This window comes from Manis pentadactyla, chromosome 1 (assembly GCF_030020395.1).
Source record: "Manis pentadactyla isolate mManPen7 chromosome 1, mManPen7.hap1, whole genome shotgun sequence".
Taxonomy (NCBI): domain Eukaryota; kingdom Metazoa; phylum Chordata; class Mammalia; order Pholidota; family Manidae; genus Manis; species Manis pentadactyla.
The window spans coordinates 229,666,462-229,691,241 of NC_080019.1; the positions used below are offsets into that span (position 1 = coordinate 229,666,462).

General features: G+C 47.3%; 1 protein-coding gene across 2 annotated transcripts; it reads left to right on the forward strand.

The window, feature by feature from the left end:
• Positions 1-649: 649 nt before the first annotated feature.
• On the forward strand, positions 650-20,125 carry DNASE1L3 (deoxyribonuclease 1 like 3). Of its 2 annotated transcripts, XM_036878302.2 has the most exons (8): positions 666-1,128; positions 7,366-7,454; positions 10,696-10,785; positions 11,367-11,479; positions 13,270-13,382; positions 15,616-15,773; positions 19,551-19,647; positions 19,935-20,125. In XM_036878302.2, the coding sequence occupies exons 1-8, from the start codon at positions 991-993 to the stop codon at positions 20,049-20,051; spliced, it is 915 nt and encodes a 304-aa protein (XP_036734197.1). In that variant the 5' UTR covers positions 666-990; the 3' UTR covers positions 20,052-20,125. The 2 variants fall into 2 exon arrangements, with proteins under 2 accessions (XP_036734198.1, XP_036734197.1); XM_036878303.2 differs by lacking the exon at positions 19,551-19,647 and having other exon boundaries at positions 650-1,128.
• Positions 20,126-24,780: the final 4,655 nt, after the last annotated feature.

Here is a 24,780-nt window from a genome sequence, read left to right on the forward strand (position 1 = left end):
ATACATGCACACTTTTCCCTATTGCTGCTTCAAAAGGGCGTGGCCCGGAGATCCCAATGCTGGTTTCATCACCCACCACTTCACTGAAGGATTCTCCTTACCAAAGTCTCCAAAGATTTACAAGTTAATTGGATTTTGCACTTCTGATCCTCCTATCTTCCTACCAAAATCTTTAAAAGTCATTTTACATGGGCTAACATCCTCTGAACCTTGCAAAACCTTCCTTTCTTGGGGCCACACAACTCTGATAAACATTAACACGATACCAGGATGAATCACGGACCTCTCCAGGGGCTCTAACCGGCTCCTTTGTCCTTCAGGTCCAAGGGCGAGTTACCCAGGCCAGTGGACTAGCCGTCGCTGTCCCTGCCAACACACTGCTAGGATTCGGTGTAGGAAATCGTGCACAGTAAAACTGCCTTAAAAATTAAGTAATTCAAACTAGACTTGACCTTCATTACACCCACCCGGGTAGTTAGAGAGTTGGAGCCTGGGTGTGTCCAGGACAGCTGGCTGCCAAACCGCAGTGATGGCAGAAACCCCGGCAGCATTTCCCACTGCCCCCTGCTTCCTTGTCCCCACGCAGGAGGCTCCATCACCCCAGGTGCCCTCTGGGGCGGACCACTTCCGAGTTCATCAATTTTCAGGAAAAAACACATGGCATGTGACCCCAGGAGAGATGAGCAGATGTCCCAGCTGGCTCCCACTTGGGGTGTGAGTGATTTGCAGAGGATACAGCCCAAATGAGGAGGTCGATTTCCTTACCAGAGTGACAAACACAGGGGCTCCTGAGACCGGCCCATTTCCTTGGGGAATGAAACACACAATCTTCAGTTCCTCAGAGAAGTGAAAATAGCAACTGGGAATCCAGTCATTCCTGTTATCTGCAGGCTCTCTAGATCAGCCGAGCCTGAGGAGGTGGCTGTGCGCCCACACCCCAAACCCCGCTGTCCTCTGCCACCTCGCCTGGAAGCCAGAGAGGAGCTCGGCATGTCTCCTCTGCGGGGCCCCCTGCTGCTGATGCTCTGCGTCAGCGGCACCCTGACTCTGAGGATCTGCTCCTTCAACGTGAGGTCCTTTGGGGAAGCCAAGAAGGAAAACTGGAAAGCCATGGATGTCATCTTAAAGGTGAGACGCGTGCCCGTCAGGGTGGCCGGGCACCCCGCATGTCCTCGCTCCCTCTTTCAGACTTGAAGAGACTCCCGAGAAATGTGACTAAACTTAGTCCCTAGGGGGAAGGTAACAAATAATGGCAGCAGTAATTCCAATGACCACTTCACCATCTTAATATGGGGCTAATGAATAATGTACTACCCTTTAGTGGGGGATATGAGAATGGCTAAATGGAAAACTCCAGAAACAGCATCTGGCCCTTAGGAAGCTCCAGGTAAAGGCAGGCTATGGCTTTAGCTCTTACTGCCTCTTACTGAATGCCTGCATCAGGCTCCGCAAGTACATGATTCCTCACCCATTTTCTTTTAATTGGTATAGAGTTGATACACAATATTATATCAGTTTCAGATGTACAATATAGTGACTTGATAATTATATACACTACTAACTGGATGCTCGGCATGGTAAGTGTAGTTAGTTCTTCATCACCACACCAAGATGTTACAATATTATTGGCTATATTCTATATGGTGTACTACCATCCCACCTTCCCTTAAGGAAGATTATCTCCATGAAGAGATGTTGATAAACGGAAGGCGAAGTGACCTCATGCAATCAGGGGTGAGGGGAGCCAGGAGACCAGCCAAATCTGGCCTTTTAACCAACAACACAGATTTTGCTTTCTTTCCTTCCTTCCTTCTTTCTGTCTCCCCTTCTCCCTTTCCCGCTCCCCGTCTCTTCCTCTTTCCCTCCTCCCCAACAACTTTCCCCCAGCTCCCAGGTCTATCTTTCTCTCCACTTAGATAAGACTTTCTTGGGTAATATGACCAATGCTCACATTTCCCTGGGGTCAGTTGACTCTCTTCATCCTATGGATTAATTTATTTTTTATGCTGGGAACTGAAAGCTTTCCCAGGGCTCTGACTGGGTGTTATTACCTTAGAAAACCCCGAGGCACCCTGGTGTGGTGGGAAGGTAACAGCCCTGTGTTCAAATCCCAACCGGCAACAGGATGAGCAAGCCTGGGAAGTCCCTCCTTGCCGAGCCTCCGGCCTTTCAGTAAAGTGGGACTTAACCTGTAGGAGAGGTCAAGGCCCCCAGCAGAGCCTGTGGCTGTTGTCATTCGGCATGCAGAGCCCCTGTGAACACAATCAGGAACACCCCACCGAGTTTCAAGTCTGGGAGGGCCTTCCAGCCGTGCACATCCTCGGAGCCCTGTCCCAAGAGCAGATGAAGCCAGGGAAGATATATTTTACCAGGCCCTCTGGTCTGAAATTGGGGCAGGGAAAACATATCAGGAATGGGTTTGACAACTGAGTGTTTAATGGCTCATGAGGCAATGCCAGGGGAGAAAAAAAAACAATTCAAACTGCATGATAAATATTGCCACTGTTTGCTGGGCATCTGTTCCATGCCAGGGACTGGGCTGAGCGTTCTACATCCATCATGTCATTTAATCCCTATGACAACCCCGTTACAGGGCTGTCTTCCTAGGAATCTGGGGATGCAAGGAGCTTGAGTGACTTGCTCAAGGTCACACAGCTAGTAAGCAATAGAGTCAAGACACGAATCCAAGACCATTTGACAAAGCCCATACTTTCAACCACAGTCCTTTTGATGCCAATTTTGTCAGTATATGTAAGTATAGAAATCATATGGAAAGTGTCTGAGTGGTGGAGTTAGAGGTCATCACTGTTTTCTGCATTTTCCAAATTTTCTCCAATAAGCAATATTACCTTTATAATTAGAAAATTTTAACAAAATTATTTTCAAAGGACTGAGTAGGAAATGTATTCCCATTTTTCTTACAATGTGGTAAAGATTTAAATACTAGAAGCTATTTGTAGCTGTGATAAAGCATGGCCTAGTATGTTGTCTAGCACGCAGCAGGCCCCTGGTGAAGAGATGGGTAGGAGGATGGATGGATGTGTTAGTCAGAAAGACAGACATGAGCGGGATGCAGAGGGTGGGGCCTACCAAGAATTCAGGGAGTTAATCAGGTAAAGGCAGAGAGCCAGCAGGAACTCACAGAGCTCCTGCCCTTTGCAGTGTGAACTCATTCCGCATGCTCTGAACCGGGGCTGACCTTGAGATAGGTGAGACAGAGCAGAGACATGAAACAAGCATCATGACTAATTTTCCTAAAAGTGTCGAGATCTGAACAGCATAGTAGGAACAGAAAGGACCCATGTTAGGGCAGGGCAAGCAGTCCTAACTGATATGTTCCCAGTGCTTGAGGGTGGCCACTATCTTGGAGAACAGGAAGCTTGTCCTACAGAATTATCTGGAGGATGGACTATGGCTAATAACATATTGTCTCTCACCAGAGATAGACATCATGAGATGCCTGACAAGCCTATGCCCCCTGACCCTTTACCTTTATCGCATTCTTGAAAAATCCTTAACAGAATTCCAGCTTTTGAGGGCACCTCCTCTCTGAGGTTGCCCGCACTCCCCTTTCTTGGAGTGTGTATTTTTAAAAGACTTCTTATTGCTCAACTTACTACATTTTGTCTCTTGCAATGGTGTGTCACTTTGCTGTTTCATTCTATTCTCCAGACTTTAGGCACAGGTCTTCACCCTGTCTGTCCTACTTCAGACAAGTAGGGAGAGGCTACCGAGAGCTCTGATTTGGGCCTGCAAGCTCCCATCAGCGAGCTTCCCCGCCGCTGTATTCACGTAGACCTGCCTTTGTCTACTTTGACTCTGCCATTCCTCCCTCGGTGTGCCCGCAAATCAAACCTGTGCCCCACTTCACTACTGCGTCTCTGCCCTTTGACTCTTTGTTGCTGCGGGGACAAGAACAGAGGAGAAACTCAACCCTCCGACAGATGGATGAAGGCCAACTGGCTAAAGTTACAGGTTTCATCCCCAGGAGAATTCCGGTAATGGGATTTTGAGCCACTGTTCATTGCAGTGTTGACTCCAGTGTAAGGGAAATACTCCCAGAGGTGCAGAGAAACTGCCCACGGGAAGTGGAAATCAGTAGCTGGTGGAGACTTGGGGCTCAGGAGTGTCTGTTACGTAGGCAAAGGGGTTGGAAACAGGACGTCTGGAGGTTCAATGCTTTTGCTCAGGAAAGGGAACCTGGACCCCTGGCCCATATTTGCCCTGCCCTGATGGTTTGCATTCAAAAAAGGAGTTCAGTCATAGAGGGGGAGCAATCACAGGGACATGGTGATTTCCTTGGTTATTGAGTGAGGGGGCAGGAGGGGTTCCATAGCAGAAATCTCCTTACCCATATTCACCCCATGTTCAGGTTACACGGTGCACTGAGCCTCAGAGTCCCCAGCTGTACAATGGGGATAACAAGAGGACCTGCACTGCAGGTGATCATGAAAATGCAACAAGTCGATGATAAGAGCTGTCACTTAGAAAGCCCTCACTGTGTGCCAGGCACTGTATTGGGCTTTAAATAAGACAACTCATTTAACTTTCATTAAACAAGTTAGAATCTCACCTGTCATGTCTCAATAAATACTGGCCATCAACCCATTCCCCCAAATTCCTTCCTCAAGTATTTTCTTTTTTAAAATAAAACTTTCCTTTTTTTAAACTATAAAGATATATTTTTAAATCGTGTTTCTATATTTTAAATTAATTTTATTAAATTAAAAATAGTCATCTGGACTATTTCAAAAATATAGAAACATAAAAAGAAAAAGAAGGATCAACAGAGGTGAGGCTTAGAACCTCACCCCCCCTGTTCTGAGAGAAATCTTCTGCATCCGTGGATGTTTTATTGCCCTGGTCTAGCTTGGATTAACACATAGTCTACAGGCACACACCTGATCATCTACATGTGCTCTCTTACAACACTAAACTATGTTTTCTACCTTTATCTTGCATCTACCTACCACTTCAGCATTTTATTAAAAATAATAATAATAAAGAGAGAAATGTGGTATCCACATATAAATCAAGTATAAAAATCAAATGAGTATTCATATTTGAACTGACTGTTTAGAGTTCATAATGCATGAGCAAAACCGAAAGTTTCTGTGATGGCTGCCCTTGTACTGTTCACCATGTAAGAACTTATTCACTATGTAAGAACTTGTTCTTCATGTAAGAACTTGTTTGTTATGCCTCAGAAGATTTGAGACTGATGAAAATTAGGCTTGGGGTGGATTAATGATTGTGCATTGAGCATTGACTCCCCTATACAGAATTTTATTGTTGTTAACAACCATTTGATCAATAAATATGAGAGATGCCCTCACAAAAAAAAAAAAACAAAAAAAAAACAAAAAAGAAAAGTACACACTTCCAATTGTAAAATAAATAAGTATAGTCAAAATATTGTAACAACTTGGTATGGTGATAGCTGGTACCTAGAATTATCATGTATATAAATGTTGAATCACTGTGTTGTACACCTGAAACTAATGTAATGTAATACTGTGTGTCAACTGCCCTTCAATAAAAAATAATTATCTAAAAAAAAAAAAAAAGAAATAATTATAAATATAAAAAAAAAAGAAAGAAAAAGAAGAAAATCCCCCATTATCCTATCACTTAAAGACAACAGCTGTTGGGTAACTTTGTTATGGACATTTTTCTATGTCAAAAAAAACCCCAAAAACATAAATCTACATCTGTTTTGCAGCATGGAAACCACCCTAAATCATCAGTTTTGTTTTTTACATTACATGAGAAGATTTTCATATTGTTGTTAATACTCTTTTAAAATATGGCTTTCAATGCTAAATAGTGCTGGATGCTATGTTTGCAGCATATCTCATTTAAAGCTTTCCTGTTAGGGGATGATCTGGTGGTTTCCACTGATTTTCTTGCAATGCATCTCCCTCTTTGATCTGTACAAGTAATAATAACAATTTGTTGTGTGCCTCCTCCAGGGCTGACAGTGCCCTACGGACCCATTTAAGCTTCCAGCAACCGTGGGAGAGAATGACTATCATCAGTCCAATTTATAGATGAGGAAACTGAGGTGCAGAGAAGTAGTAGATACTTCATTACAAAGGAAGATATTCCCCACAGTGGGAAAACTGTATTTTTTAAGACTTTTGGTACATACCCTAGAGAGCCTTCCAGAACGATCTGACAGTGGCAAGTGGCTAAATCAGCACCCAGCCCCTCTGGGGAGCCCTGCAAGGCTGATGCCATCGGTTTCAGGCCTGCTGATGGAAGGATCCAGTCTCGGACACAGTCTTACTCCTCGGTCACTCCACAGGTGCATCGTCAACCCCCACCACCTTGAAGTGGCAAATTCTTCCAGCTCCAGGTCTCTGGGGGCTGCAGGAGAGGACAAAATTAGCCTTGGGGATGCCCTGTCCTTGACCAACGAATCACCAGGAACCCAAACACAGAAAGGTCCCTGTGGTCTCCAAGGGGCGTGGTCTTGGTCTGCACCCTGGTCTCAAGATTACTGCTCATCCAGCAGCATCTCCTGCATTCTTTGCCCACTGCGCAACTTCTTCCCTTCAGGGCCTCTTCAAATGCCACCTCCTCCTTGGAGCCTTCCCTGATCCTCTGGGCAGAAATCATTCATGATTCCTCAACACACCCACAGCCCGTGACTTTCATTTAGCACAGATTTCATTAGCCTCTTATTGTAGCTAGTTTCCATTTGTCTCTCTCACTGGACTAAGATGCTCTCAGTGACTGTATTTGAACAGTTGAACATGGTAGCCTTGCCGTCACAAAGACCCAAAATCAAATCCCGGCTCTACCGCCCATCCTGGCTGTGTGACTCCAAACTAGTCATTCCGTCACTCTGAGCCTGGTTTCCTCCTATGTTCCATAGGCCGATAAGCATAGTCATCTCACAGAGAGGCTCAGAAGAAGCTCACATTCAATAAACATTAGCCCTTAAAATTACTATTATTATAATTACACCTCTTTGTTTCTGCAGCATTATTTCTCACTACTAAGAGCTTAATGAATATTTATTATTATTCTTGTAATTATTGAAGTAAAACCAAGAGGTAGGGCGTGTGGGGGCGTGACCGTGGGCTCTGGATTCGGACTGCCTAGGTTCACACTCCGTCTCGGCTGCTTTCTCGCTGGGTGACTTTGGGTAATTTACTTGGCTTTCCTGGAGCATCAGGCCCCTTTCTTTAAAATGGACATAATAATAGTACTTACCTCAGGGAGGCCGTCTTTTATTTCAGGGTAGAGGTTAATTAATTCAGCAAAGCATCAGATTTGATAATTTAAAAATAGTAAATAAAAAAGGTTTTAGTATCCATAGTAAACGGCCTCAAACATGTGGGAATTCTCTCTCTGCAGGTCATCAAACGCTGTGACATCATACTCCTGATGGAAATTAAGGACAGCAATGACATGATCTGTCCCATGCTGAAGGAAAGGCTAAATGGGTAAAGATGGTGGGGGGCGGGGGGTGGGGCTGGACCCTCTGAGGGCTTACGGTCCAGTGAAAGGGCACCTAAGACGCCTCTGGGAACTGAAACTAGGCTGAGAGCCAGCCCGCGATCTGACCCCAGGTCAAGTGGCCAACACGCACTGCCCAGGCTTCCAACCCATTAGCCAAAGTCCTGAGAACTTCCAAGTGGCTAGTTTTAATATGATAAAGCAAAATAGAGGAAGCAGATGAGGAGTCAGAAAGAAAGAAAGAAAAAACAGAATAGAGGCTGATCTGGGAAGTACTGTTATTAAGAAAATATTGAGTGCCCAAATGAAACTATGATGCGCCACAGGCTGGAATTTTACGTAGCCATCAAAAATCACGTTTACTATTGGATTGGTTAGAGCTAAATATTCCTGCATGGAAAGATGGCTAGAATATATTGGAAAAAAGCAAGTTCAGAATTTTAGGTAGAGTAACCCATTTTCGCAATCACATCACATCATACGTGAGTAAAAGTGTGTTCGAGTGTGCCTGGGTGTAGAAGAAAGACTGGAAGGATGTACTCCACACCGTTAATAGAGGTTACTTTGGGGGGAGCATGATCGGAGGACCACTGTGGATGGGGTCAGTGAAGGAGGGGATCGTTTGCTTTCTCTTCTATATACTTTTGAGTATTTTACAAAACGTCTGAGTTGATTCTATAACTTAGAAATTTTTTTAAGACAACAAAATAATGTCCTCGAATAGTTTTAAATAACACTGGTTTATATTTATGATTTACATCCTTTCTCAAAGAGTAATCAGCAGACGTATCCACCCCATTTACCCTAAATGAGTAAAAACTACATAATCAAGAGCTTTGGTTTATTGAATGAGAATGTCTGTGAGGGGGAGTTTTCATCTTAATAAGCTTCCTAAACTATTCTCATGTGCCCTAATTCTTTCAAACTTCTGATAGAATGTTTCTTTTGTAGATACATATAAGATTGAACAAAATAGAGTACACAATAATTTGTAGCAAGTAGCTCAATTGCATGAAAAAACAAAACAAAACAAAAGACATATAAAAGAGTCAAAAGCAGTGAACCAGACTGTTGTCAATGGCCACCTCAGAGTACTAATGACAAGGAGCTCACATGTGATTTCTTCTACATAGTTTCTGTATTTTCCACATTTTCTAAAATGAGGATATTACTTTCCTTCCTTTTTCTTGTGCAATATTTTAAACATACTTAAAAGCACAGAGAAAATGATAATAAACAGCCATGTTATCCACCATCCAGATTGAACAAATGGTACATCTGGCCATTATGATACTTTTATAATGAGGAAAAACTCACCTTTTTTTTTTTTTTTAAAGAAATGAATGGTCAAGCCAGCCTCCTTAGGCTTGGGATGACGGGCTTTCGATGCCCTCCTCCATGCAAAGGGCTGCGCTGCCTCTGGGCTTCTGTTTCTCATCTGAAAATACAGAGGGGTGCTCAGCGTCTCCTCTTTCGCCCCAGCAGGTCTCTGGTTCTGGAGCTGACCTCTGACAGTGGAAGACGGAGGACAGCATGGGGGAGGGGCTGCACTTGCCTCGGACCACTCGGGTTTGGGTCCTGGCTCTGCCATCACCTCGGGCAAAGTTACTCAGCCTCTTTGTATCTCATTTTCTCTGTCTATAAAATGGGGTTAATAACAGAACCCATTTTCCTGGGAGATGGTGATAATGAAATCAGGCATGTAAGTGGCTGAGCTGTGCCTGGCATGTAGACGTGAGCACTAAATGCTGGATTGTCTATTACTCGTAGAAGGAAGGGGATTCTAATGGCGCGTGATGGTCCCAAGGGCCACATGCGAGGGCCACACGCAACAATTACCATTGATACTCTAGCTACATGCCAGATATCTTTAATCAATTTACATGCACTATTTCATTTACTCCCCAGCCCACAACAACCCTGTGGGGTAGGTACTACTATTGCCTCCCTCATAGTGAGGGAACTGAGCCACAGACAGGTGGGACGTGCCCCAGGCCACCCAGCCAGTCATGGCCAAGCCTCCCTTTGAACCTGGGTTCTGTCTGACTCCAAGTCCAGTGCTGTGTTCTGAGCCCCTCAGCCTGCCTTTGAGTGGCTCTGGTCAGGTTTCAGAAGTGTGGGGGACTTAGGGGATGGGGGGGCTCCAGGCCCCTCCCCTGAGTTGGTCTGGATCAGTCTCCCCGCCCTTTCCGGACTGCGCCACTGCAGGCGGAGCCAGGCCTGTTTGTCCGCTCATCCCCTGTAAGCCAGGAGGGGCCTTAGTCATCTCACAGCTGAGGCACGCTACCAGCTTGCCAGCCCGGGACTTGGCAGGCTGGATTCGAACAGCACCAGCCTTCCCAAACTGGAAGGCCAGTAGAATCCAGGGTCCACATGCCTGGGGCCCCAGATCTGCCTTAGAATATGTATCTAGGGTCCCAGGGATTTCTGTAAGGTTGAAGTTGTCTCCTAAAGACCCCTTCTGCTTTTTTGAACCTGAGAATACGCCACAGCTACGATGCCATAGATCTTCAGTGGGCTCTGCCCAGGGTGGAGTATCATCAGAAGGTTTGGCAAATACACTGAGACTCAAGCTTCCCCGGTGTCAGTCTGGGTAGAGTTAATGGGAATGCTTGGCTGTATCCGCAGCCCTCAGAACATAAGCAACAGCTGATTTGAAAGCATAGTTGCAGCACTTGTGAGAAAACGCTTGGAGGTTCTCAGAGCAGGAGTGGATGTCCAAGAAAAGTGTTACTAGGAATCCTGCCTAGGCTAGATGCTCAGGAGCAGCGCATGGACAGAGTGGCCTGCAAAAGTGTGCTCCACCAGGCAGTGTGGGGTGCAACCCCAGGCAGGGGTCAGAGTGGGATCTGTGGCCGATTCTGTGCTGAATCTTCTACAGTCTCAATGGTCTCCTACAGGTGAAGGCCAAGGATCTGTGGATGGTAGATTTGGGGATGAGGTAGGATCTGAGTTCAAATCCCAGCTTTGCACTTCAAAGTATAAAAAAAGGGGTAACAAAAGTAACCACCTTATAAAGACAAGAAATAATGGCTGAAAGCTTATTTCCAGCAAATGTCACATCCTTAGTCAATGGCGGTTCCTCTCATTAGACTCAAAGGTTATGATGAATGGTCGCCCTTCTACATGAGGTCACTGGATATCTGGAGACAGATTGGAGAGAAGGGACCCTAGGCAATGGCAGAATGTTTACTCTCTAAGACACAATGTAAACTCTTTGTTTTCCAGAAAGTCAAGAAGAAGCATAACATACAACTATGTGAATAGCCCTCGGCTCGGAAGAAACACGTATAAAGAACAGTATGCCTTTTTCTACAAGTAAGTATAATTTAGACTTCCTAGAACATGGTTCACTTATAAGTGACTGTGAATTGAATCAAAATGCTTATCCTTTCTTCAAAACCAAAGTTTGATCTCTAAGCAAAATTTGATCTCGATGAAGATCAAAATAATTGCTGTCCAAATTGGGGCTGATGCAAAGTATTAACTCTTCAACCTAGAAAACACGAGCAGCTGCCTAACACCCAGTTTGTTGGTTGACTCAGCGGCCATCTGGTCAAGGAGGGCCAGGAGTTCTGTATGCTTCCTAGTCAAGTCCTGGCCCAGGGACGGAAACCTTAGTTGCCCAGCACAGCTGCCTCCAGAACTTCATAGTCTCATCTTTTCTCTGCTAGTCGTTTAAGTTTGAACGGTGACTTGTGGGTGCCCCAGATAATCAGTACTGCTCAGATCTTCAGCTTCCAAAGGCCCTTGGCCATTGAGCAGAGCGGACTGAGCCCGGTTCTCATGCAAAAGAACCCTTCCAGTGTTTGAGTCTGCTTGGAAAGTTAAAGAAGCCCTGGGCTCCTAGTCTCTGCTTTTTGAAAGACTCAGCAGGAGGGCTTGTTTTTCTCTCCTAGGGAAAAGCTAGTGTCTGTGAAGAAAAGTTTCATCTACCATGACTACCAGGCTGGAGATGTGGATGTATTTTCCAGGGAACCGTTTGTGGTTTGGTTCCAGTCACCCCACACTGGTGAGACCCACAGGCCCCTCTTACCCAGAAGCTCCCCTGCAATCCCATGAATGGGCAGCAGCCCCGAGGGTGAGCTGCAACCCCAGGCTTTATGCAACATCTTCCGGGAGGCCTTAGGCTGGAGATGGCCGTTGAGAACTTCCAATACTCGAATGTAAAGGACGCAGGCGGGCTTCTCAGAATGCTATGACTTAGGACCTCCTCAGCCTGGAACAACAACTCCACTCTCTTTGGAGCATTTAGGCTGATGGAAATTATTTACTGCAATTCCTCAGTCCCAATCAAGTACAACTATTCCTTCATTAAAAAAAACAGATGCTAGTGATGGCCAGCAAAGTGGAACCCCCTACCTCGAGTCTCCCTCTCCCTCTAGGAACCACACAGCCATCTCCTCCACTGACTGCGTGTAGAGGGGAAATCCTAAAGGTTGCACCTTGGATTCTAACAATGGTACTTGTCTTAGCCACTAACAAGTATTGGTCCCTGATTAGTGGGTCCTGTGACCCCTGTAACACCCTCCAAGGTAGGAACTAGGATTATCTCCACTTTACAGGAAATTGAGGTTCAAAAAGGTGGCTTTACTTGTCCAAGGCCCCCGAGCATCTATTGAAATTAATGAGCCAGGGTTGCAACACAAGTCACAATCTTGAGAGCCCATCTTTCTTGAGACACTAAGTGGAAAGTCAAGAATGAATTTGGTTTGCAGATTGGAGCTGTGCAGAATCAAGTATTTTCTCAGCGCCTCCTACATCCCAGGCTCTGTTCCAGGCTCTGGACTAGACACACAAGTTCCCTGCCCTTGTGAAGTGACGTCATAGTAGGGGAGACAGCTAATGACCAAATCAACATATGCAGAGCTTATGTACGCCTATATTATACTACACAAACAGGCACATCCTCAACTATGAGGTTAACTAATTCTGCTCCAGCGTTCATCAGCTCGGGGGCAGATACTTCAGGGAAACAAACATGAGAGAATGGTAGGGAAATTCCCAGTAGAAGAGAAGGGGATGGTGCTGGGGACAGCAAGAAAAGTCCTTCAGGAAGCAGGCACAGCCTTCACTCTTGTCATACACACGACTCGCCTTTGGCTGACCGGGCAGCGTTGGGAGAGTCCCCCGAACCCCAGCCGAGTGCTCAGCCTTTGTGAACTGCTCCCCCCGTTTGTCTTGCACGCCAGCTTCTCGCCTTTCCCTCCTTCCCGCCTGCTGCCCTGGGGTGGGACGGTCACAGAAGGCGGGGAAGCCCGGAGGAGGGACTGACAACACCTGGCTCGCCCACGTTCCCTCAGCCAGGCTGTCCGTCCCTCCTGGCGGGGAGACTCCACAAAGGACTCTTGCCTTTTCAAATAACTTCTGGGGACTTTTTTTCTGATTACAAAAAGGAGCACAAACTGACGAGGCTCCATTTTTTAAATCAGAAAAAAATGTTTTCCCTTAGAACACGCTTATTTTTTTAAAATAGAAAATACAGGGTTTTGTTCTGCTCTGTGTTTCCAAAAAAATGCGAAAATAAAAACACCCACAAGGCCAGCAAGGAACACTGTCTACCAGCTTTCTCTTCGCCATGAACGACAAGGAATGGGAGAAAAGAGGCTTTTGTGCACTGAAAATAGCAGCCTATTAATCCTAAGAACATTCAAATCTCAGCTGCTGGCTGGACCCTCTGAAGTGGGGGGACCCAGATGACACAGTCTGGGCCTTCCGGGGAGGACAGCTTGTTTCCCTCAAGTAATGTTCATGAACCTTGACAGGAGAAGGATGTGACCTCTTCTCTTTCCTGTTCCCCAGTGGTCAAGGACTTCGTGATTGTGCCCCTGCACACCACCCCCGAGACATCCGTTAAAGAGATTGATGAGTTGGCTGATGTCTACATGGATGTGAAACGCCGCTGGGAGGCGGAGGTGAGGACGCTCTGCGTCTGCTGAATTCCCATCTCGTAGGGGCAGAATCTGACCCTTGAGAGGGAGGAGTGACTCCTTGCGAGGGCGAGGGGGCAGGTCATATGCGGACAAGCACCACTTTAGAACCTCAGGCAGGCCTTTCCTCAGCCCTAAATATCCTTGCTGAGCCGCCTGGTTACCTTCTGAGTGGGTCTGGGGGATCCACACACTGCTCCACTAAGAACGCTGCCAAACCCGCTGAGGGGCAGATTCAGCCAGGCACCACGCTCAGGCTAGAGGCGGACAAGTGTACTGCGTCCTCCCAGTAACCTCCCGAGCTAAGGACTTTGGTCATTCTCTTTGCAGCAGAGAGCGGTGACACACAGAGAGGTCAGGGGTCTTTCAGTTGCAAGTGACAGAATCTCAAACTGGCTCATGAAAAGGGGGAGCAATTTATTGGTTCGTGTAACCAAAATGTCCAGGAGCATTCAGGCATAGCTGGATCCAGGGTGAGACACGGTCATCAGTCAGGACGTGTCTCGCGCCTTTCCATCTCTGGGTCCTCCTTCCCTCTGGGTGGGCTCATCCTTAGGCCGGCCCCCCACCCCCACTGCTCCCAACCTCCTGGGATGGTAAGAGCACGGCCACCTGCTTTCAGACCAACTGACTAACTTCCTGTCCCACAAGGCAGCCACCACCCTGGGACTGAGTCTCATTGGCTCTGGTGGGTCACATGTCCATTCCTGAACCAATTGCTGTGATCAGAGGGTTGATTGGCTAAATCTGTATCTTAGGCACTCCAACGTCATGGACTAAGATGGAGGAGGGGAATGGTTCCCAGAGAAACTAGGGGTGCCATTCTCACAGAAGGGGACTACCTCCTCCAGCCTCTTGGCCTCACGTATTTCCTCACCTGGAAAATAGGGACACCACCCTGTTCACCCAGGTCACGTTATCCCCCGTCCAGTTCCCATGGGGGCTAAAGGTCCCTTCTACCTCCCAGTGCTCACTGTGAGATTTAAATTAAAATTTATAGAACACATAATGCGGGACCCAGCGCATAGTGAAAGCGCAGCAAATCCTGTCTGTCTTAACGGAAGCTGGTGGTCACCCCAGTTAAGGGTGGCATCCTGTCCTCGACTGTGTCCATCAATCTCAGGGAAAATCATGATCTCCAAGGTCAAAAATGAATTATTTTTTTTAAGTCAGCAACAGCCCCAAACAGCAGCACAAACAAGGAACTCTGACACTTCCTCTGGATTGAGGAAGGTAAAAATTCTGTTCCAAGAACCCTGCAAGGAAGACCACTTCCAAGACAGAGGGGATCTGTCGCGAGCTGGGGGCAGGGGTGGGCAGCTCACCCTACCATCCCTCCCGTAGGCTCTTCCCACTTCCTCAGGAGACAGAATGGGCACCTAAGTAAGTTCCCAACTGCAAGACAATAGCAGAGAAAGCTTGGCACCGAGGTTTTCAAACATGCCACCCACATTCATTTTTTTCCTGGCTGGAAACAAAAGGCGTTGATTCATTCATATGTCTAATCCTGGGGTCGTTTGAGCCAGAGACAAAACATGGGAGGGAACAAATGAGCTGGTTTCTTTTATCCCCACCTGGCCCCACAGCCTGGACTGTAGAGGCCTGTGACTAGGAACAGGAGGAGGGCCTCGGCAAGCATCCCATTAAGAATATCCTCCCTTGCACACACTCGCCTGTCAAAAATACTCACCAAAACTGTGACTCAGTTTTAAACTGCGGCCTCTTCTTTTAAAAAGCAAAAAGAAGTTAAGACCCTGTGTTAGTTTGTTAGGGCTGCGATAACAGCACTAAAGTCTGAGCTGCTTAAACCTCGGAAATGTATATGTTCACGGTTCCAGAAGCTAGATGTCGGGGCGCAAGGTGTCTGTAGGCGTGGCTTCTCCTGAGGGCTCTCCTCTGTCTTCCCCTGGTGCTCTGGGTCCTAATCTCTGTTTGTGAGGACTCACCCATATTGGGTTAGGACCCACCCACATAACTCATTTTACCTAGTTACCTCTTTAAAGGCCCTCTTTCCAAACGTAGCCACATTCTAAAGTACTGCGTGTCAGGGCTCCAACACATGAGTATGTGGAGGTGGGAGGGTGGGGGCCGCACAGTTTAGCCCACAACAGAACCCACTGTTTATGGGCATGGGAAGTGGACTCATTACTAGCAGATCTGAGCAAAAGCATTTGGCATTAATGCCCACCAGGTGATGGTTCTAAATCACGTCTTTCAGAATTTCATTTTTATGGGTGACTTCAATGCTGGCTGCAGTTATGTCCGCAAGAAGGCCTGGAGCACCATCCGCCTGAGGACTGACCCCAGGTTTGTTTGGCTTATTGGGAACCAAGAGGACACCACAGTCAAGAAGAGCACCCACTGTGCGTATGACAGGTAAGGGGCATCTGCCTGCCTACTGCTGGCCCATAGAGGGCTTGGTTTGCATTAGAAAAGCCCTCCTCCCCGAGCACTTGGCTTGGAGAGCCAAGTCAACTGGACCTCAGGCCCCTCCACCATGGTCTTTGTGCGGTGTACACACTGCAGGGCCTGTGTGGTACCTGAGCACTGTAGCTTAGCAGTGACAAGGGCATGCTTTGGGGTAAGACAGGCCTGGGCTCAAATTCTGACTCTACGCTTAATGTGTCTGTGACCAAGAGACTTAAACACTCCGTGCCTTTATTTCCTTACCTGTGAGATGGAGATTGTAGTAGGGCCTTATTTGTGGAGATATGATGAGGATTAAGTGAAGTAACATAGGTAAACCTTCTAACACAGTGTCTGGCATATGGCAAGTGCCCTATATATCCACTGGCTATTAATTATTCCATTACAAAGACATACCACTATTTATTTACTCAATCCCCTATCACTGAGCATTAGGTTATTAACACGGGTTTGCTATTAAAAGCACTGCTGAAATGGACATTCTTTATATGCACTTTGTGTGAGTACTTAGGATTTCCTCAGGGTAAAACTCTAAAGCTGAGACCAGTCAGTGCAAGGATATTCACACTTCTAAAGCTTTTGCTACACATTCCTAAATGCAAATACATGCATTTAAATAATAGCATTGTCTTGTGTTTGTAAAGTCTCACTGGGGATTTTCCATCAGCTTTCACCTTTGCTCCTTAAATGGAGAGGGAGGTAGTGGGGAGCCCCTTAAGTGTATTGAAGGTTCATGGTCCTCCCATCCACAGCAGAGACGGCAGAGCAGAGACCTCAGCAGCCTGGCTCCCACAGGGGGAAGCCTGCTGCTGAGAAGCCCGAGATGGCCATCGGCCAGAAGTTCTCACTTCTCTCGTTTTGAGGTCTGGCTTTCATTTCCATCCCATGACCTACCTCCCTTGTTCCTCTTGGAACTTTCAGGGCTAATGTGTCGTTTGCAGATGTTAAGGCTCCAGCTCTCAGAAGTGGAACTAGCCCTGGCCTAGGGGAAGGCAGAATCAAGGTGGGGAGTCACAGGAGAGGGAGCTCCCAGGTGCCTGCCCCCCGGCTCCCATCTGAGCGGCTGCCAACAACGCCGGTCGGAGATGATCCCTCGCCCACTCGCCAGGCCCGCTGTGTGGCCTTGGGCAGGCCGAGTCCCTTCTGCGGCCCCATTCTTCTCCCTGGCAAACAAGAGGGAAGGGACTGAAAATAATGAAGCAGAAGAACAGTGAGTGACAGGGAAAGATGTTCACAATAGATCAGGTGGGGTGGGGGAACAGGTTCAAAAAGGTGTTTACTCAGAAACCCTGGTTTTACACACGTGTATGCCAAAGGATGGGAAGGTTACGTGTGATTTTTTAAAGATTCATTTCTTATTTTGCTGCTCTGCATTTTCTGTGTTTTCCCAAAACAGCATGCCTCTTTTACAGGTTTTAAAAAGGAATATAAATATTTGAAAAGGAAGAAGATGAAATGGTCTCAGTTCTGTTGGGGGTTGAGTTTATTCTCCTTGGTTCTGGTCCCCACCCCAGCCCAGAATGGCAGGGCAGAGGCAGTGTAGTGAAGCCCAGTGAAAGTTTTATTTCACTGCACTCCAAGGGAGGAACAGGCCAGAGCCCCGGGAGACAAAGGCAGGTTTACTTGAATAAAGCAGAGGAAGGCCAACTAGAGGAAGGGGAAGCTCATTGAACTCCCGCGCACGGCATTAGGCAAATCCCTTGCCAACTCCTGAAGCCAGGGTCACCTGGCGTCCAGGGTCTGCTTGAATCTGTGCAGCATGGGAACGAAGTCCCTATTACCCCAGGATTTGGGGGAGCCTCAGAGCGCTGGATGGAGTGAGATTATGTTCTGAGAACTTCCCAAAGGCAAAGAAAGGAGATTTTCAGGCAGGCTGCTGAAGAGCATGATGGCACAGCTGCCGTCGTGTCGGGTCACCCAGGCGATGGGAACTTGCAGGCTCAAGGGAGAGCTCTCAGCGGCCCCTCCCTGCTTATCTGCAGTAGGACAGAGAGGGTGACACACTCCCAGAAAGGCAAGCGCGGCAACCTCACAGAGGAGGTGCCCCTAAGGCTTTAGGGTCTGGGGTTTTACAGGGCTTTTTAGGTAAGGGTCAGCATAAGGCATGATGTGTACAGGTGATTTATAATTCCTTTGAAGTTTTGTCTTAAGAATAGGGTTATGTAGGCGACTGTACTGATTCAGACTTCAGCATTCTTTGTCCACATAGGCCTACTTACACTTTGAAGGTCTGTCGCCTGTCTTGGTTATAAAGTTACTTAATTGAGGGGCGGGAAGAAGAGGAAGAAGGAAGAAGAGGAAGAACAGATTAGATCAATAGATTAAGTTAAAGAATAAGCTGGGCCTCTTTTGCAGGCTACATAGATTTTACAATGGCATGACCCTTGTCCCATTCCCCTGCCCTACGCAGGGCAGAGAAGCCCTTGATCGACTTTTCTTTATCAGGGGAATATCCGGACATTCTAAGTCACTCTTGGCCTTTGGAACTCCAACTAATGAATTCATTAACTCTGCGGGTCCTTTCTGGCCCTCTGGTTTTATCTGGTTAACTCTTTGGGTCCCGTGTAAGTGGGCTCCACTGGCCTCATTCCCCCTCCACCCTGCTCACGCCTATTTCTCTGCCTAACAATTCCAGTCTCCGTCCTATGTTTGGATATTTATTGAACACCTCCCCTGGGTGGGTGTGCAAAGATGTCGAGAGCTGGTTGGGGTGACGGAGCAGCCTCGGGAGAGCTTAGCATGATCAGCCGCCCGTCACGCACATACTTAGAAGTCAGAAATGGGGGAGGCTTAAGCGTTGTTCTTGGCACTCTGGCTCTGAAAGAATGGCTCTAAGAAATCTCCCACTGAATGCTCACAGTTTGTTTGTGGCCTGAGTGCAAAGTTACCCACAGTGGTGCTGGTTGCAAACACAGGAAACCAAGTCAGCCGGAAGCAGGGAGAGCTCAGTGGAGAGCCCCGAACGGGCAGTGTGCCTCCCCTTCCTGCTGCAGCCAGTCGGTGGGGCCGTGTAGACCCCAACTGTGCCACCCCCTTGGGACACATCACAGTCCATGCTCCCAGGGTGACTACCACATTCCTGTTTTGTAAGTCATTGCTGCAAATAACTCTACTCTGGTTTTTCTTTATGCTTTTCTTTAAATCCATTCATTTCTTCCTGAAATAAACTTTTTAAGGGAAACTTCATAACACTAAGGTAAGAAAATGATATCATTTGTCATAAATTGAAAATAAGCCCAGTGAAAAATCAAACAGTGCTAAACTCTGCCTGACTTCTCCTGCCTGCAGAATGCTCAGTGGCTGCCGCCTGCGCTCTTGGTCAAAATGGGAGCCTAGGGGGCTATTAAAGACAAGCTGGCACCTTTCTCCATAATGGAATCAGGAAAAGTGAATGATATTCCCAAAGGGAACAATATTCTCAGTATGCAATTCATTGCTACATGGGGTGGTATCCACGTGCCATATAAAATCTCCTCTTTCCCCACCGGGGACATCCGCCCACACAAGGGAACGCTGCCCTGGGGCCCGCAGGGCCGCAGCAGGCACTGGCCCCATTTCCCCATCTTAGGCACCGTCCCACGGGTCACAAAGCCAGGCCTGGACTTTGAACACCTCAGGAGAGGACCAGGCTGCTCAGTCCATTCCAGATGTCCAACAGGAAGCTTGCTTTGCTCTGGGAAGTCAATAGGCTGGACTAACGAGTCTGTCTTCCCTCCCCGTCTCCAGGATCGTGCTTAGAGGACAAGAGATTGTCAGCTCTGTTGTTCCCAAATCAAACAGAACCTTTGATTTCCAGAAAGCTTACGAGTTGACTGAAGAGGAGGTACACCTGCCCCCTTGTCTTTATGTGTCACTGTCCTGGGAAGATGGGTGTGGCCCCCACGGGAAACACAACACTGGGCCACTGGGCCTTGAGTTTCAAAGTCTATGATTCTGTGACTTGAAGATGTGCCCAAATTCCAGGCGGAGCTGGTCCAGAGATGACGCCCTCCAGTGTGTGTTCTGACGGGTGGCTTGGGCCTGACATCTTCTCTCCCTGAGCCTGCATTTGCTCATCACTAAAATGAGTGTCTCCTAATTCTCAAAATTCTCTCCCTTTTCTCCTTACAGGCCCTGGAGGTCAGTGACCACTTCCCCGTTGAATTCAAGCTACAGTCTTCAAGGGCCCTCACCAACAGCAAAAAATCTGTCTCTCTGAAGAAGAGAAGGAAGTCCAGTCGCTCCTAGAAACACAGTGCCATTTTATTAACCATTTCTTGCCTCCCAATAAAACAGATCTAATGAACCCCTGTGCTCAGGAAGCAAGACTGGTCCAAATGCTTTCATTTTTCGGGTTGAATTTAGACTTGAGCCAAATTGGTAGGAGTCTTCCATTACCCTTCGCGGGCTTGTACTTTCCCTGCACTGCCCGGAGGAAACCTGGGGACTTTTTGCCGTCCTCGGTCTCTTGCACCCTGAGCTAGAGCGCCATCTGCTGTCCCTGCCGTTGCGGACACTGCCCAGACGGGCTGCGGGAGCGGAAAGGCCAGCTTCCATCCTCACCGGGGGACCCTGCTGCCTGGGAAACGGCCAGAAACGCCCAGGCTCCAGCTGCATCCCGTGATTTGGGCAATTCACTGTTTTAGGGATCTGCCCCGTCCCGGCTGAGGTCAGGCCGCCATCATGTCTCACACGAACGATGGATGAAGGTCACTCCCACCTGGTTTCCCTGCCTCCCAATTGTCCTCGGGCCCAGCCAGTGCCAGACCCATGAGCGTCATCCTCTGGAATCCCGTTCTGGCCACAGCTCACTGGCATCTCCAGGCCTGCTTGTAAATCGCTCAGGGGCTCCCATCGCCGTCCGGAGAGGGCCCAGAGTTTTTGGACACCCAAAGGTGTCTATTACCCGGCTTGTCACGCCAGCCTTGCTTCGTCACCTGGAACTTTATGCCCACACGAGTGCCCTTGCCCGCCCACCCCAAGCTCTCCCTCCCTCTGGGCTTTGGCTCCGTCCTGTCCCTGTCGCAGAGCCCGGCCTACGTGCCCCGGGGCCCACGTGTGCCATACCCCTACTGCAACATTCCCCACATTGTATTTCTCACCAAGGCCACTATTAGGGCTTCCTGGGGAACCTGGTGGGACAGAGGCCCAGTTGGCTGGCTGGGACTCGAGGATTTTGTTATCTTTCTGAAATCGAGTTTCAAAGGAGTCCAGCAGCAAGGCGCCATTTCACCCCTATCCATGGTGACCATGTTTGTTTTGCTTTGTTTTTTCTTGTTTCTTTGCTCAGGTAGGACCTGAACACAGCTAAATATGCAAGCAGTTCCAAAAAATAAGCAGGAGAAGGAATGCTGTCCCCTGGTTTCCTGTGTCAGAAGCAACCCCTCTTCCCAGCCTGTGCAACCTCCCAGAGTCTGCATAAATAAGCACCATATGCAACCTTGAAAAGTACAGAGTATAGCACACTGCATGCATGGTCCTGGGCCTTGTATAGTTTCCTTCGTATATCAGGGATGATGTCACTTTTGATATAAGAAGGAGAGACTGTAAGCTTGATTTTTGAAATCTGGTTATAGCTGAGGGACTAGAAGCCAAAGGCCCTACTTAAATGGGAAACCGTTTTCCCCAAACGTCCAGTTAACCCCAGAGGTCTTGCCGGATTTGGTGGGGGTGGTGGCAAGGCGGAAAACATCCAGTTTTGAAGCCCAAAATGGTCCAAGCAGGCAGTTCACAGATGAGGAGTCTCCCCATTGGGGCTTCTACCTAAATGGTTGTGAAGGCAGAGGCCACGATGAGGTGCCAGGCCTCATGGGGCCAAGGGCAAAGGGGACTGCTGTCAACCCTTGTTTGAGGGCATCTGCAGCCTCCTCACTGGGCCCACGACTGCCACCCTTGTCCCCTACAGTCTGCTCTCCTCCCAATCAGGGTGTACCTCCCAAAATGCAAATCTTATCCTATCTTGCCCCACCCCCTGCCTACAACCCTCAGTGGCTCCCCATTTTTCCTTGGATAAAGACCCAAGTCCCCATCATGGCCTAAAAGCCCTGTATTTCTTGGCCTTCACTTACCTTTCCATTGTTAACCACCTATATATTCTAGTTACACCACTTAGCTCCTCTATTCTTCATGTGCTTCCCAGCCTCTGGGCCTTTGCACATGCTGTTTACCCCCTATCCAGGATCATTCTTCTCCCCCATTCACTCAGCTAACTTCTCATTGCTTAAAACTCAGTTTAAGCCTTGCTCAACTGGGGAGGCCCTTTCTGACCACTCCATCTATTTGGGGACTGTTAGTTACATTTCCCATGTGCCCCTATATGTCCCCTTCCTAATCTTCATTATATGTAATTAGTTGTCCAATATCTGTCCTCCAATCTACAGCCTCTTTGAGGGCAGAGCTGTGTCCTCTTAGTCTCTGCTCAATAAATTTTTGTGGAATTAATTAAATTCAGGGGCACTACTGTGCCATCTGGGAGTATGAGGCAATACAGCCTTTACACAGTTACCCTTTTGTTTTTCTACAGAAAGAAAACGTTTGACCGAAAAGCATTAGATCCTGGGTAGTAGAATTGCAGCTTTTCTTTTAGAAATGCTTCCAATGGAAGCAGCCGAGTTACAAAGTTGAGAAATGATTTCTACTGGTACAAATCAGGGATTAAAAAATTAGCAAAGCCCTCTGGTGTATTAAATTTTCTCAAAGAATACCTGGAGGATATAAAATGTGATGGCACCTGGGACACAAGGACTAAAACCTTAAAATGCAGCTAGAGGTAAACCTCATTGTGCTCCCTTGAACTTGCCCTCCACCCTCCTGCCTCAGCGCTTTGCACATGCTGTTCCCTCTGCCTAAAGCACCCCTCCCCTCCCTCTTTGCCCCTCTTCCCTACAAGCACGATGGCCCTCTCTCCACGGGTCTAAGGCTTTTATAAACTTCAAAACTCCATGCAAATCCCTCTTTCTCCTCTCTAAGATGAATGTTCCAGACAGACACATACACATGCACAGTCACACATATACCCACTCAATTCACACACATGCACCTTCCCCGAGCGTCTGCCTACCTGGCACGTATTTCCAGCTGGCCCAGCTCCCAGCTGACTGGTACAAGCCTATGATCCCACCTCATATGAGTTCCCTGATGGCGGAGAAAATATGTGTCAGTCATTTGTGAAAACTTCTGCTGACCCTCTCTTCTCTAGAAAAATGCTTTTTACTTCCCCCATCAAATACCCTGGAAGTTTTTTATTTTTCCGACATTTATTTTGAGGTTCCCGCTTGTTTGAGATGTTTTGATGGTTTCATAGATGTCGGAGCTGAAAAAATATCCTTAAAGATAATAATAATTAGTGATAAATAATAATAATAATAGCTGCCATTTTCAAGTCTTGCTCAGTGCCTGGTGGTGTTCTCAGAAGGCATGGCATACATCTCTAACTAAATTTCAACCGTAGCACTAAAAAGGCGGGGTCTTGTCATCTTCATTTTACGGATAAGGAAACAGACCAGAGAGGTTAAACAACTTGCCCAAGGTCACACAGCTGCTGAGTGGCGGAGCCCAGGGCCTCCTCCAGGGCAGGGCCCAGGTCTCGTGATACTTTTAGGAGCCACAGGAATGGCCTTCATCTCTTCCAGAATGTAAGAGGGAAAAAGATGAAATTTGACTTTGAAGAAAAAATTTTAATATATGATATATAATGCTAGCTGATATATTTGTCTTTAAACCAACATAGTTGTAAAATATAATTTAAATTTTTTTTTTTTATGGAAAAAGGGACATGTGAATACAAAAGTACCCATGAACATCATAATGTGGCCCTAGCGGAGTCAGAAGTCAAATCCGGTCTGTCTGCCTCCAAAGGTTATGTTTTCACTAGCCCAGTCTAACCCCATTTTACAGCTGAGGAAACAGGCCCAAGGGCACCCAGCGAAAGGATGGCAGAGCCCAGCGGAGAATTCAGGTCCCCCGTGGCCAACCACTGAACCCTTCGGTCAACAGCACCACCTGGTGGTCTTGCAGGGAACTTCCCTTTGGTCAAAGGAACCTACAGAAGGGCACAGATGCATATACCCCAGGAAGCAGCCGCAAGCCAGCCATGTCCGTTTGTTTATGTATAACCTATGGCTGCTTTTATTCTATAAAGGCAGAGTTGAGGAGTTGCATAGTTGAAATTAGATGGATCACAAAACTGACAACATTTACTATCTAGTGCTTTACAGAGAAAGTCAACCCCTGACATAATCCGGTGTATCCAAATTCGGTCATTTCAACATGTAATTCAATATAAAAAGTATGTATGAAGCATTTTACATCTTTTGTCATACTAAATCTTCAAAATTTGGTGTGTCTTTCATATTTACAGCATGTCTGAACTTGGATGAGACCCATTTCAAGTGCTCAGTGGATATGTGTGGCTCAGGACTACCAAATTGGACAGTGCACATTTAGAAGAAGGCCTGCACACAGCAAATATCATATAGGTGTTCATTAAATACATAAATAAATAAATTCCCCTGAAGAATTAAGCCCTGACGTCCTGGGACATCCACTGTTTGTAATGAATCAACTTCTTTCCCGCACTATGTAGTACTGCCCTTAGGAGAATTGAGAAAAGAGTCACTCAAATCATTTTCACTGGGGCTTAATTTATTTGCAAAATCCCAACTGAGAAAGGCTGCCCCATTGCAGTCCGTCTTCTAAGCAGCTTGCAGACTTGCTACTGAGAGATCGTCATCATCATAGTAACTAATATAATTCACATATACAGCCAGGTACTTACAGGCATTTTCTGAGCACTGCTTCTCTTAATGACAGAAGTAATAATGACCCCCCTCAGAAGCCTGCCCTGAGACCCCGTGCTGGCCTCAGTGCCTCCTCTGTGCTCCAGAGGCGGCCACCTCCCCCATCCCAGCTCACCTCACTCTGTGCTGTGAGCCCCAGGAAGACCTGCCCCCATCCCCACCCCCCTGCCCCAGGAGCC

Excerpts from the sequence above, each read along its gene's own strand:
- DNASE1L3 (XM_036878302.2), top strand. The coding sequence starts at position 991 with ATGTCTCCTCTGCGGGGCCCCCTGCTGCTGATGCTCTGCGTCAGCGGC. Across the intron at positions 1,129-7,365 it reads CCATGGATGTCATCTTAAAG|GTCATCAAACGCTGTGACAT; the intron begins GTGAGACGCGTG and ends CTCTCTCTGCAG. Across the intron at positions 15,774-19,550 it reads ACCCACTGTGCGTATGACAG|GATCGTGCTTAGAGGACAAG; the intron begins GTAAGGGGCATC and ends CCCCGTCTCCAG.